This window comes from Leopardus geoffroyi, chromosome B4, assembly GCF_018350155.1.
Source record: "Leopardus geoffroyi isolate Oge1 chromosome B4, O.geoffroyi_Oge1_pat1.0, whole genome shotgun sequence".
Taxonomy (NCBI): Eukaryota; Metazoa; Chordata; class Mammalia; order Carnivora; family Felidae; genus Leopardus; species Leopardus geoffroyi.
In genome coordinates this window covers 24,232,351-24,247,225 of record NC_059341.1, presented here as the reverse complement: position 1 = coordinate 24,247,225, position 14,875 = coordinate 24,232,351, and the positions used below count along the sequence as shown (strand labels likewise).

Here is a 14,875-nt window from a genome sequence, read left to right as displayed (position 1 = left end):
AAAGTGCCTAAATAGACAACCATCATTTCTCATCTTAAAACCACTCAAATGTTTCCCTCCAACACTCCTTCCAAATCTGATCAACCAGTTAGCTGTGGGTCCTGTCAGCTCTCTCAGTGAGGCTGTTGGGCCACCTTTCCCGAAGGTAGAGTTGGGAAACCCCACCCACTTTACCTCTAGATTCTACAACTTGCCTGGAGAAGAAGGGTGCTCCCTATGCAGCCACATAGGTGCATTCATTTACTTATGTGGCACCTACTAAGTATTAGCCATTAGTGTAGGCTAAAGGTGAACAAAAGCCCCCATTCCCATGGAGTTTAATCTGGTGTGGGAGAGGGCTATAGACAACCTTAATATGCCAGGTGGTGGCAGGTGCTATGTAGACAAGGCAGGCTAATGAGGAAAAACTGATGGTGTGTGTGCATGTGTGTACGTGTGTGTGTGTGTGTGTGTGTGTGTGTGTATACACAAGGTTACCTTGTTTATCTTTGTTAGATCTTTACTTTCTCTCTAGAGTCAAGCTCTTTGGTGATAGAGATTACATCACATGCACACTGTGCCCACCACAGGGCTTTGCACGGGGAGGCAATACAGGGTAGTGGTGAAAATCATGGACTTTCAACTCAAAAAGGCCTGTGTTCAAATTCTGGCCCCCTCACTTTTTATCTAGGTGACTTTGCAGTCATTAAACTTTTGAGACTTAGCCTTGTCATCTATATAACAGGGCAATGAGAGTGACTGCCTCACAAGGTTGCCATAAGGATGAAGTCAGTGCCCGGCACAATGGCCAGCCCGAAGGAAGCATTCAGCCAACACTAGCTTGTGGCATCCTCATTCTGGTGAATTCTAACTTCACATCCACAGGCACCACTGGAACACCAGCAGAAGCTCAGGGATATGATATTTTTCCAGCAGATGTGTGTCTGTGGTTGGGGGAAGGGGGAGAATATACTAGAGAGGAGACAGGCTGGGTTGTTAAAATGGGAAGCAGGTAAGTCAGTGACAAACCTTGGGTTTTAGTTCACTGACTCAATGTGGAACCTGGGGCAAGTCATTTAATCTTGCTGGGCACTCGGTAGTCTCCTATGTAGGACCCCGTGATTAGACTAGAGCACCTCTAAGTTCTGGCAATATGTTACAGTTCTTGATCTCAAGATGGAAGAAAGACATTTTCTTTGGAGACAAGGGTCAGAAATCAAGTAGATTCTGGAAAAGCAAATAAAGATGAAAAAGGCCACCATCTCCGGAGCCTCTCCCCTGTGGCACATCTGATGTTGAGTGCTTCACATACATAATTTCACTTAACCTCTATGACAACGTAGTGAGGCAGTTTTTAGTGAATCCTTTCCCATATGTGGAAGCAAGCTTAGAGAGGTCTGGTAATGCGAGCAAGGTCACTCGTCTACCAAGTGGCAGAATCAGGATCCAAATCTAAGACTCTCTGACTCTAAAGCACCAGGTCGCACTGCAAAAGAGACGGTGAGGGGTCTGAGTGCCCTGGGCTGACAGGACGTTCGCTTAGGATTTTGGCAAAACAGCTTTTCGTTGCCTGTCCTTATTCTGGTTTCTCTCTCACATACAATGTTTGCATTTTACTATGTGCCTTCACTTTCAAAACTTCACAAAGAATTTTTTCGGGGAAAACATTTGCAAAGTAGTAAGTGAGCAAAAATGGTTTGAGATACTTAATGTCAAGCAAAGTTAATGGCAAACTGAGAAATCAAATCCAAAATATATACTTCTATGTGAATCTTTCTTCCGGATAATTTTTGGTCTGACATTGCAGATTCTGAGAACATATACAGCATAACTGAGAAACCAGTAAGTGTTTAAGATTCCATTGGTTAGAACTTAAACACAGATTTTGACTTGTTGCCTGTTGCTTGTAATTAGTATGGCCATGTAATTTATCATCCAAAGTGAGGCACTTTTATTTTTTATTTACTTTTTTAAATGTTTATTTATTTTTAGAGAGAGAGACTAAGAACGAGGAGGGGCAGAGAGAGAGAGGGAGAGAGAGAATCGCAAGCAGACTCCCTGTTGTTAGCACAGAGCCTATTATGGGGCTTGATCCCATGAACCGTGAGTTCATTGACCTAAGCTGAAATCAATAGCCAGCTGCTCAACCGACTGAGCCACCCAGGGGCTCCCAAAGTGAGGTACTTTTAAAAGGGGGCTGCCATTGGGGCACCTGGGTGGCTCAGCCGGTTGAGCGTCTGACTCTTGATTTTGGTTCAGGTCATGATGAGATTGAGCCCCACGTTGGGCTCCATGTTGGGTGTGGCGCCTGCTTAAGATTCTCTCTCTCCCTCTCCCTCTGCCCCTCCCCTGCTTATGTTCTCTCTCTCCCTCTTTCTCAAAAATTAATAAAATAAAATAAAGTAAAAGGGAGTGCTACTAACAGTAACACCAAGAAAACAGGTATAAAACTGGGTTGTCTGAATACCTGACCATAATCCTTACGAGTTTACTTTAAGATAACATACCAATCTTTTTTAAAACATATCAATCTTAAGAGGCAACATTCAGTGAGAATATTTTGTTATAGTCCAAAGACAGAATGGCAGTGCTTTATAAATGGAACTGTGAGTAAAACAGGGAACATGCTGTACCTTAGTAGTTGGGTATTACCTTTCATCAGCATTAAAACATCGATGCTGGTGTTCTCTCTTTTGTCTTCGTTCTCTTAAGCTAGGGTTATGTTCCTTTGGTCCAGAACGACTAGGCAAAAATTCCTTATAATAGAAATCTTCCAAATCTAATAATTTCCCCTGACTGTAAATGAACACATAAACACATCATAGCTTCAGTCTACTTTTCTACTCAAACTTATAGGATATTGTTCTCTTTTATTTAGTATAATTTAGGAGTAACAATTCATGTCAATAGAAACAAGAGAAGTCTTGAAATGCACAAAGACAGTATATACCATAAATTAAAAAAGAAAAAAAAAACCCTCATCTCTCACCTTTAAGAGAGCATTTTCCTGGTTTAATCTCATTCAACTTGGTACAAAATTAGTAGTTACTAGACAGGAGTGATTACAAAGTTCCAGTTTGTCCAGTCTAGGAGAGGGTTCATAACTGGCCCTTGGGCCACTCTGAGAAAACCTTACCTTTATGTACCAACACTTGGCATTTTCCAATTTTCTCAGGCATCAGTTAAGTACATGGATGTACACAATGTTTCATGACCTTACCTTACTTCCTTCACAGGTAACCTTCTGTCCTTTCCTTACCATTGGCCTTTAGTGGGTTAATTTCTGGGCTAAATTTTAATTCCTACACATGACATACACACAGAGGTGTGTCCGTGACCATTTTAATTCCTGGATTTACTCACATTAGTTCTGTGATGCTCAGTACCTGTGGTCTGATGGGACTTCATATGAGGTAAACAGATATAGGTCTAGAAAACTACCAAGTGTTACAGTGTTTCTGGGGAAAAGTGTTTTTCAAGTTACAGATACCAATTTACAAATGAGCTTTCAGAATGCCACTGATACATAAGTCAGGAGTTCAGTGTCCACTCATCTTAGTAGAAGAACCCTCAGTTGTTATTAGCACACTCTGGAAGTCAGTTAATTGAAATAGTGTTATAATGTTAAATTAGTAAAGTATTGGTGGGCTGAAATGTTATAGGAAATGGAGACTAGTGTAAATCTAAGTTGTCACACCTGCAGGTGACACAAACCTTATTTCCTGACAAATCCATAAACATTACAAGGAATGAGATTTAGCATGTGTTGAAGAACAGAAAGCAAAGGGGTCTGGGGAAAGAAAGTTCACGGACATGGGTGTGTTCCAATTTCCTGATCAAAACCAAGAAATGGACCAAGAAAAGCAAATTCTGAATTGGGACAGTACAATTCATTCACAAACTATTTGAGTTCTTAATGTATGCCTCATACTGTGCTAGCTCAATATATTTCCAATAGGTGAGATCTTCTAAATTATATATAAACCACATATTCATCATATAAATGTATGAGAGCATGCTACTTTCCAAATCTACACATATGAATAGGTGATTTTTTAAAAAAATAGATGATTTTCAGTCATAATTTGAACACATGGATTTATATTTTGGTTTGATAAGATGGCACTGAAATCTAGAAGTAATAATTACCTATCTTTCCTTGGTCTTCGTTTTTCTTCTTGGATTGACTTCTAAAAGGAATAGAAAAAAGTTAAAAATCAGTATATTATGATTAATGTAATGTAACCGATATAATTACTATATTAATATATAAATACATTTGTTCTTATAAAGCCAATTTGGAAATAAGCAAATGGACACAATGTTTTAAAAATCTAATGAAATAGAATTCACTCAAATTTTATTAATTATGTATTTGTGATTATGTTTTTACCAGATTGCAAATAATCTTTGCGTTCCATGCCGAAAAGAGCTTACCACACAGTGACCAGTATACACAAGATTACCTAAGGTCCATCTACCTATAAATGGGAAAAATTATGTCAGAATTCCTGGAAAACCCATCTCTCCATCACAAATGCGCTGTGCTTTAGGCAAGCTGATTAGGTGGCTTTGACATCTTGCTTATACGTCATCTTTGTGGGCTGGCAAAGCAGGTGGGTGGACAGTGAAGGCAGGTGCAATAGTCCACAAAAGAATGGAAGTGTGACTTACTAAGAGCCCATTTATGGTATAAAAGTAACAGACTAGAGGATATGTATGTTCATTTGTAAAATGTTTTCACGGTTGAGAATTTATGTATCAAGGCAGAAATTAGAATATATAGGTCTAGATTTAATTAGACACCTTTTAATCAATACTTCAATCTGAACACTAACAAAATGGTACCTTACATACAAAGCAATATCACCTTCTATATTGTAACATTAGTAATGCGTTTCACTGTCAGCTGCCTCAAGATATTTGAGCTCACCTATTACATGTTGCAAGAGCATATATGTCTTTTAGGCTGAGAGAACAAACAGGACACTCACCTTGAACAAGCTGAAGATACTGTAAGTGTGGAAACCCTAATGCAGATATCAAGTTGGCTGGCACCATAATAAAAATGGCAAGATAATAAAAATGGCAGCTGATAATGGTTTGTAAATATTGAGGGTTTTATCCAGTAGTTTTTAGGCACATTCATTTTTTCTCATGATTTAGCATTTGTAATACACTAAAATGTTGGATAAATCAAACAGTTCATGTTTCACTTATTCTTATTGGTTGGTATTTTAGTGGGTGGATGAGGTAGAAGGAATGCTTAAATGCATCAAGTCTGGGAGTGGACCATTCAAGAAGTAACCATGTTAAGGGGCAGGACATCAATTACATTCATGCCCTCCTTCCCATTTCCTATTACATTCCTGATCCAATGCCTTGGGCTGGGAGGTGCATACAAATAATTATATTACCACCATAGATACAATGGACCCCAGCAGTCTAGTCAATGATCCCTGGAACCCAGGTAGTATTTGTTGTGGTTGTTGTTGTTTTAATATGACAGAGATCCTTCCTCCTTGATCTGTTATCTGAAAAAAAAAAATGTCTCTTGTTCTCAGTAACAATTTTCTATAATCCAAAGTTATGCTTAAATGATTGGCACTATGTTGAGTGACAGAGGTCCCCTTTATACCACCACAAATCAAATAACGTTCTGCCCTTGAATTTGCAAGCTGGTAAGGACCATTTTTTATTCTGGACCAGCATTTCCCTCTGGGAAATGGTGTATATAATTTGGTTCCCAGTTACAGGAATTCTTAGAAGAGGAAATACAGTCCGGTCTTCTGCTTTATTTCACTCTTGCCTGTGCTAGAATATTCCAATGAAATATAATTCATTAATATATTTTCCCCAAAATTATTTAAGGTGGTTTATCATGGAAGCAATTACACAACTAAGGTCATAAAGTAGAAGTTGTAAATGAGGAACAAAGAGGTCAAGAGTGTGTTAGGATGGGGCCTTACATTTGTCTTAGTGTCCTGGCAGCTGTTGCCAAAAGGGAGGCACGAAACTGTACCCTCAAGGGAGAGGACTGAATACTAATTTTACCACCTGGGACTTTATATTAGTGGCGTTTATTGCTAAGACAAACAATGTTTTCAATTATAGTTTTTTTTAAAATTTATTTTTGTTTATTTATTTCGAGAGACACAGAGACAGCGTGAGCAGGGGAGGGGCCGAGAGACGGAGAGAGAGAGAATCCCAAGCAGGCTCCATACTGTCAGTGTAGAGCCCGATGTACGGCTCGAGCCCATGAAACCATGAGCTGAAACCAAGAGTCAGACGCTTAACGACTGAACCACCCAGGCACCCCTCGATTGTAGTTTTGAAATTATAAGTCACTGACTTGAAATTTGAAATGAAAATAGAGAAGTAAATATCCTGTCAGTTTCTTATAGACCTGAAGAAGAGAGAGAGAGAGAAGGAGATAAAGATGGTACAAGGAGAAGATATTCTGGGGAGGGTATTTCTTGAGGAGGACTTTGGAAGTCAGAGGTCTTTGCCCGCTGGACTCTGAAGAACCTGTTTCTCACTTAGCTACACGACAGCCCCTCCCCCCCACTTGACGCAAAGAAATACATTTATGACAGAACTTTAAAATTCACATCCGTATATCACTCGGTGATCACAAAGAATGAAATCTTGCCATTTGCAACATGGATGGAACTAGAGTGTATTATGCTAAGCGAAACAAGTCAGAGAAAAATAAATATCATATGATTTCACTCATATGTGGAATTTGAGAAAACAGAGGAACAAAGGGGAAATGAAGGAAAATAAGATAAAAAGAGAGAAGGAAGCAAATCATAAGAGACTTTTAAATATAGAGAACAAATTGAGGGTTGGTGGAGGGGAGGTGGGTAGGGGCTGGGCTAAATGAGTGATGGGCATTAAGGAGGGCACTTGCTGGGATGTATTGTGTGTAAGTGATGAATCACTGAATTCTCCTGAAATCATTATTACACTGTATGTTAGCTAACTTGGACTTAAATAAAATTAAAAAATAAAAAATAAAAAAAGGAAGAAATAGAGTAAAATAAAATTCATATTTGCTACATTCTGGTGGATACAATCTTACATTCCTTTTGGAAAAACACTAACACTTTATTTACTTAGGGGGACTCACAAGGATGAAGAAAGTAGCCAAAACATAGAAGGAAAAAACCCCCACACTGGAGCGGCCCAATTACCTACCCCTACTACCTACCTATCAGTTTCGGAAAGGTCCTGGAGAAAAGAATAAAACCAGAAGGACTTTTGATGGGACTGTGTTTAGTTACTCATTTTGTGAGGGAACTGTTGGCCCCGAGTCACTTTTTGTGATGGCTGCACAGCTCTGTGCGCTGGAGCAGGCACCGCGGGTGGAAACAACAGGGCGTGTGTGCTCTGCCCAGGTCCTCCGGGCACGCTTCTTAGGCTCAGCTCCTCCTGATTTTGGACACAAGGATAGATAGCAACATCTGCTAGATGTAAGAGATTAAGAGCATCAACGGTCAGAAGAGTGCTGGTGTTGATTTAAGGCAGAAAATGAAGCAGGGCCAGGAGAATGCAGAGAGATGGGGTGCTACCTCATAAATCTAAATAAATCCAAACATTTTTGCTCAGTACATTGGCCTTGGGTCATCAAGAAAAGGTTTAACATGTGTAGTATAATAGAAATTTATTTCTATTCCTGAATTTCTAGATTTCTGAAATAGAAATAATTTTAGAAAGAGTTTCATGAATGCCATTTGAAATTACAGAAAGTGGGGTTTTTTTTGAAACATAGATCTTTTCATGTGCACGTTATGAATTCATGTTCCTTCAATTCAAATGCTTACCTGAAGTTGTGTATAAATATAAATCTTCACTTGTTGCATACCTCATTCCCTACAGCAACATTCCCTGTGCCCGTGTGTATCTGTATGTGGTTTGGCTGTTTCTTACATGGTGGGGGCGGGGGTTGGGTGAGGTGTAGCAGTTTTAGGGGTTTTCAATGCCATAACCATTGCTTTCTTTTTCAGGAAGTGTACCCAAATCTTTGCTTCATTTTGTTCAACAGAAATGAGGAGCCTGGTTTGGATTTTAGGTCTTCTCTATTTTGGATGCAGTGGGTCATGTGACAGATAATAAAGAATACAAGTCTTCAGCAAGTCTGGAGATTTATAGATGGCCCAATCACTTCCTACACATCCATGGTGCTTTCCACCAGTAAGCCGCTCAGGATGGCCAAGGGGAGCTTTCATTTGATATTCAGGGTCAGTCTAACTGCCTGAAAATTTAATATTAGGACAAATATTTTAATGAGTCTGAGGCACAGGAGTGTGTGGTCATGTTCCCAAATGACGGCTGCAATCAGCAAGAGTTTTCCATTGCTAGATGATAATCGTGCTTTCAGCAGCAACATGAAAATGAAGTTGGGTTTATTTGTTTTTTCACTGTCATCAGTTGGTCGTTGTACCCACAGGAAAGTAAAAATGCCAATAAAAAAGGCAATTTGTTCTAGTGAAACAATTGCAAACATTCTATGGAAATCCCGCTCCACGATGGAGTCGTCAGGATCAGTGTTCTGGTCTGAATCCTGAAGCGGCCACCGCCTCAGGTACACTTCACAAAGCAAACAAAATGTGCAGAGTTTCCCAGGCGTGTTTGTTTTAGTCCTGAAAAGAATTCATCTGTAGGTCTGGGCTTTGCATAAAATGGCATTAGTCAAGATGATAACAGGATCATACTCAATGTATTTGTCTACAGGTGTCTGGTAGGATTCGCAGATGGCTATCTTCAGCACTCTGTGGTTATGGTCTCGGCACCACTCCTTGACCTCTTGGTTGCATTCAGTGCTCCTGTACTGGCAGGAGGCTGCAGCAGCAGGAGGAGTGGGCACCACCCCATCCATGTTCCCCTTGCCCGCCGCCACCCTTTCTGTGTTCCTGCCTGGCCATAGCCCACTCTGCCCACTGGTGCCCATTTCCGTGCAACTACAGCCCAGCTAAAAATATAGACAGTGTTTTGATGGTTCAAGGGCATGGGCCCTATCACAGCTACAGATCCCACTATGTGCCATGACCCAAATTTGGATAAGGGCCAGATAAATAGGAACGCATGTTGTGCTGTCATTTATACTAATCTCCTGGTTTTCCGTGTTTTATTTTTCACTGAAGCCACAGATTTCAAGACTCGTGGCTATAAACAGAATTCCAGTCACTAGTAATTTGAGATCTATCAAACCCTTTATATTCATTTAAAAACAGAATAGTACAAAAGTGAAGTAAACTTCTTGAGGGCAGGGACTCATTTGTGAGGCTCAGAATCTGTTGCATGATTCTCACTGAAAGAGTGGTTGTTAGCAATGGACATTTCACCTTATCTCAAGCTCTTTTAAATTCTCATATCGAGGATGGCGTCTGTTGTTGAAGCCCTCATGGTCAATTGTCATTTGAGATGTAGTTAATAAAGGTCACTGAGCATCATTTACCACTTATATTCAGGGTTAATAGGGAATGTCTAGTAATTTCTAATCTTGTTCTCTGCTCTTCTATTTAACTACATAAACAAATGTCAGGCTATCTACTTCCTTCTGGGGGAGGGCAGTGTAGAAAAAAATCTGTAATCAAGACCTGTTACTATTAAGTAACAGCCCAGTGCAGCTATCTGGAATTTTCACTTCCTTAATTTACTTCTAATTGTATTTTACTCAAATTTCATTGCATTCATTTGTGCCACGAATACTTATTGCATGCATACTATGTGGCAGGCTAAATGTAAGGGCAAACTCCTTGACCTCATGGAAACCACATCAGTCACTCTTTGGTGGGATACAGCATGGTAACAGGGAAGTATGGGCCACTTAGGAAGGACACAGGAAAAGCTCCTTTGGGATTTGAGAGTATTAGGAAGGCTTCCTGAAGAAAAAGACATGTAGACTGGGGACGTTTTGTCTCCAGAAAGTGAGAATAGAAAAAGAAGTGGGTTTTAGTCTGAGGACAGAGCATGTTCAGGGACAAATGCCTATGGACAACATTAAGAACAGGTACAGGCTAACAGGAGGGAATGGCTGTAGTGGAGAGTAAGGAGGGGTGAATGAGTATCAGGAGGTATAGGAAGGTAAAGGAAAGGTAAGCAAGGCCCTGATATTGCCCAGCCCCTCTATCACAGGACACTAGGAAGTGATTACAAGGTTTTCCATCAGAGGGGTGGCATGATCAGACGTTAATTTCAAGTACACAACTCTAGCTACCATGTGAAAGATGCATGAATGAGAAGGGGAGCAAAACAAGAGAACAGTAAGAGGAGGGATGCAGAAATATCAACTAGAAATGCTGGCCTGAGGAGGCTGTGGGCTGAGGATGTGGAGAAGAACAGAAATTCAAGAGATATGAGAGTAGATTCTTGGATATGCTAGATGAGAAAGGGGAGGAGTCAGGATAATATTCCAATTACTAGTTTATAAAAAGTCAGTCATTCATTCACAGAGACCATGTGCGGCACATTTATATTTATATGAAACGTTCAGAATAGGCAAATCTAACAGAGACATAAGGTAGATTAGTGGTTACTTGTGGCTGGAGGGTGTGGGTGGGGAATGACTGCTAATGGGTATGGGGTTTCTTTTTGGGGTGATGACAGTGTTCTAAACTTGATTGTGGTGATGGTTGTACATCCCTGAATATAACGACAACCATTTAGTTGTCTATTTTGGATAAGTGAATTGTATAGCATGTGACATATCTCAATAAAGCTGTGTGTGCCTGTGTGTGTGCGTGCACGCATGCACATGCAGATGGACAGATGCCTATGTGCACCCATGTAGAGGATGTAAAACAAACATTAGCCAGTTTGACATTTGAGTGTGGAGCTAGAGAGAGAGATATAGCCAGAGATAGACTCAGGAATCAGTAGAACTGAGGTCATGAGATTGTCCAAAGGTAAAGAGAGGGGAAGAGAGCCCAAGATTGAACTCTAGGCAACACCAAGGTGGAGAGGAGCCTTCCAAAGACAATGAGGAGAAACCACCAGAGAGAAGGGAAGAGGAGGAGACCGTTTGACTTAGAAAGCAAGTGGGAGCTCCATCTTCTGCCCAGGAGCTGGGAAACTTAATTCCAATTGGTGGGAAACATTCTCTGGGTGCAGTGGGGGCACGGAGAACTGGTGTTCTCTCTCCGCGGCAGTGGGAGTGGAAGAGTGAATAAGTATTGCAGAAGGAAGGACCAGCAGGTGCAAAGGACTGAGGGGCATGAGAGAAAGGCACTCGCTGGCAGGGTTTTAGCAGTTAACTGTGGCTAAGTGGACATGGGGAGCCTGGAGAGGGGGCTGAAGAGTAGTCCTGGGTCCAAGGAGGAGGTCCTCCACAGCATCTGGACTTTGCGCTGAAGGAACTGCCAAGCTATTAGAGGGATCATCAAGGGAGGAGCGCAATCACAAGACTGTTTAGAGAAACATTTTGATAGGGGCTGAAGAAGCTGAGCTTGGAAGCCTGAAATATTCTAGGTGGGGGGTAATGATGGTCTAACGTAGAGTGCTGCCTGTGAGGTCAGAGGCAGGGCATGAATAGGAGTGAGCCTTGGTCGGTAGAAGCCATACTTTAGAGCAACAGATTGGATGTCAGGAATGAGAGAGAGTGAAAGATCCAGGATGACTCCCATGTTCTTGGTCTGGGTCACCAATGGATGATGGTGGCATTTGCAGAGAGCAGGAACAGGAGAGGAAGGGCAGACTGGCAGGGGTGGGACCAGTGAGGCCTCATGTTACAGGGAGTGAGCAGGAGCTGTACAGTCAGAAGACCTCGGTGTAGCTAAAGACCCCAATAGCTATGGAGTGCCTACCTGGGTAGTCCCGCCAGTGAGATGGGGACACCATCTTAAGGGCTATTCATAGGATTAGATGTCACAGTGTATATGAACACCCCTCTCTCTAGTGCTAGAATTTAAAAAGTGCTCAAGTAAATGTCTCCTTCTTCCTCTTTTCCTTTCTTCTTCTTTCCCTAAAACTTGCCTTTTGACCCAAAGTCCCTCTCTGCAGAGCTCCTGTTCTGAAGCACTTCTCTTTCTGGGTTGGTATTTACATCTCAGCTCAATTAACAGGCCAGCAGAGAAGACTACTGGAGGACAGGGGGTTTACAGGACTGTAGGAGAGGCCTGGACCATGTGCAAGAGGGGCTTTAGTGGCTGCAATGGCTCCCATCTGATGGTAAGAGTGAGCCACTTACATGTAGTAGATAATAGTATGTGGAGTCCTCAGGGTTATTTAATGTTTTGGGTTTCCGGGGCCGTCTTGGGGGCCTCAATATTTTTGGCTCTTCTTCTTTAGAGATACCTACAAGAAAGGTGATCATAAACAAGTATTCAATTACAAAGACTGTTATCAAGCAAGTTTTCCTTTTGGGGTAAATAAGAAATTACTTACACACAACTGGGGCTTAAGCTGGGAGAAAGAGGAAATACCTTTGCGCCCCCAACCAACCCTTATCATATTTCTTACCCTGTGTTCCTTCTGATTGTCTGGTGGTCTTGGGCTTTGAGAGGTAAGGGAAAGGAAAAAAGGGGAAGAAAAGAAATGCATGCCTTGGTAGTATGGAATAGTGTGCAGCAGTTCAGAGGATGAAGGGGAGAGGAGTCAGAGCTGCCAGAAAAATCTTTTAAAAGGAGTATTATGCCGGGGCGCCTGGGTGGCTCAGTTGGTTAAGCGTCCGACTTCGGCTCAGGTCATGATCTCACGGTCCGTGAGTTTGAGCCCCGTGTCGGACTCTGTGCTGACAGCTCAGAGCCTGGAGCCCGTTTCAGATTCTGTGTCTCCCTCTCTCTCTGCCCCTCCCCTGTTCATGCTCTGTCTCTCTCTGTCTCAAAAATAAATAAACGTTAAAAAAAATTAAAAAAAGGAGTATTATGCCAATTATTTAAAGAAGAGTTAATACCTATTTTTCTTAAACTATTCCAAAAAATAGAAAAGGAAGGAAAACCTCCAAATTCATTCTATGAGGCCAGCATTACCCTGATACCCAAACTAGATAAAGACATCACAAATGAAAAGAACTACAGGCCAATTATCTCTGATGAACACAGATGTAAAAATCCTCAACAAAATACTATCAGACTAAATCCAACAGTACATTAAAAAAATAATTCACCACGATCAACTGGGATTTATTCCTGGGCTGTAAGGGTGGTTCAATATTCATAAATCAATCGCTGTGATACGTCACATCAATAAAAGCAAGTATAAGAACCATATAATCATTTCAATAGATGCAGAAAGAGCATTTGACCAAGTACAGCATCGATTCATGATAAAAACTCTCAACTAAGTAGGTTTAGAGGGAGCATATCTTAATGTAACAATGGTCACATATAAAAAATCCACAGCTAATATCATCCTCAATGGGGAAAAAGTGAGCTTTTCCTCTAAGATCAGGAACAAGACAAGGATGTCCATTCTCACCACTGCTGTTCAACATAGTACTGCAAGTCCTAGCCACAGCAACCAGATAACAAAAAGAAATAAAAGGCACCCAAACTGACAAAAGAGAAGTAAAACTTTCACTATTTCCAGATGACAGGATACTCTCTGTACAAAACCTGAAAGACTCACCAAAAAAATGCTAGAACTGATAAACGAATTCAGTAAAGTTTCAGGATACAAATCAATGTACAGAAATCTGTTGCATTTTTATACACCAACGATGAAGCAGCAGAAAGAGAAATTAATAGAAATCAATCCCATTTACCATTGCACTAAAACTAATAAGATACCTAGGGATAAACCTAAACAAAGAGGTAAAAGACTTGTACTCTGAAAATTATAAAACAGTGATGAAAGAAACTGAGGAGAACACACAAAAAATGGAAAGACATTCCATGCTCATGGATTAGAAGAACAAATATTGTTAAAATGTCTACTATCAAAAGCAATCTACACATTTAATTCAATCTCTATCAAAATACCAATAGAATTTTTCACAAACCTAGAACAAAGAATCCTAAAACTTGTATGGAACTACAAAAGACCCTGAATAGTCAAAGCAACCTTGAAAAAGAAAAGCAAAGTCAGAGGCATCACAATTATAGACTTCAAGTTATCTTACAAAGCTGTAGTAATCAAAACAGTATGGTACTGGCACAAAAACAGACACATAGATCAATGGAACCCAGAATTATAGGGTCAATTAATCTTTGACAAAGCAGGAAAGAGTACTCAATGGGAAAAAGATGGGAGAAGATATTTGCAAGTGACATATCTGATAAAGAGTTAGTATCCAAAATATACCTAAAACTCAACACCCCACAAATGAATAATCCAATTAAAAATGGGCAGAAGACATGAATAGACATTTTCCCTAAGGAGAGATACAGACAGCCAACAGACACACGAAAAGATGCTCAACATCACTTACCATCAGGGAAATGCAAATCAAAACTACAATGAGATATCACCTCATACCTATCAGAATGGCTAAAGTCAACAACACAAGAAACAGCAGGTGTTAACGAGCATGTGGAGAAAGGAGAAAAGAGAAAGAACTTTCTTGCCCTGTTGGTGACAATGCAAACTGGTGTAGCTGCTCTGGAAAACAGTATAGCATTCCCTCAGGAAGTTACAAATAGAACTACCCTACCATCCAGCAATTGCACTACTGGGTATTTACTGAAAGAATGCAAAAATACAAATTCAAAGGGACACATTCACCCCCTGATGCTTATAGCAGCATTATTTACAATAACCAAATTATGGAAACAACCAAGTGTACATTGATAGACAAATGGATAAAGATATCTTTCTATATCTATATCTATATCTAGATAGATATAGATTTAATTGACTACTATTCAGCCATAAAAAGGAATGAAATCTTGCCATTTGCAATAATATGAGTGGAACTAGAGAGTATTATGCTAAGCAAAATAAGTCGTTCAGAGAA

The 14,875-nt window shown here is 40.5% G+C and overlaps 1 protein-coding gene and 1 pseudogene across 4 annotated transcripts in view; both read right to left on the bottom strand.

Moving 5' to 3' along the window:
* Positions 1 to 14,875, bottom strand: part of MYO3A (myosin IIIA) — a 246,003-nt gene that overhangs the window by 2,230 nt on the left and 228,898 nt on the right. For 2 of the 4 annotated variants that reach the window (XM_045465681.1, XM_045465680.1), the window contains 3 exons: positions 12,170 to 12,276; positions 4,129 to 4,169; positions 2,632 to 2,775 (listed from right to left, as the gene is read on the bottom strand). In XM_045465681.1, coding sequence (XP_045321637.1) covers positions 2,632 to 2,775; positions 4,129 to 4,169; positions 12,170 to 12,276 — 292 coding nt within the window. The other 2 variants (XM_045465684.1, XM_045465682.1) reach the window with 2 other exon arrangements.
* On the bottom strand, positions 6,938 to 12,114 carry LOC123591403 (annotated as a pseudogene).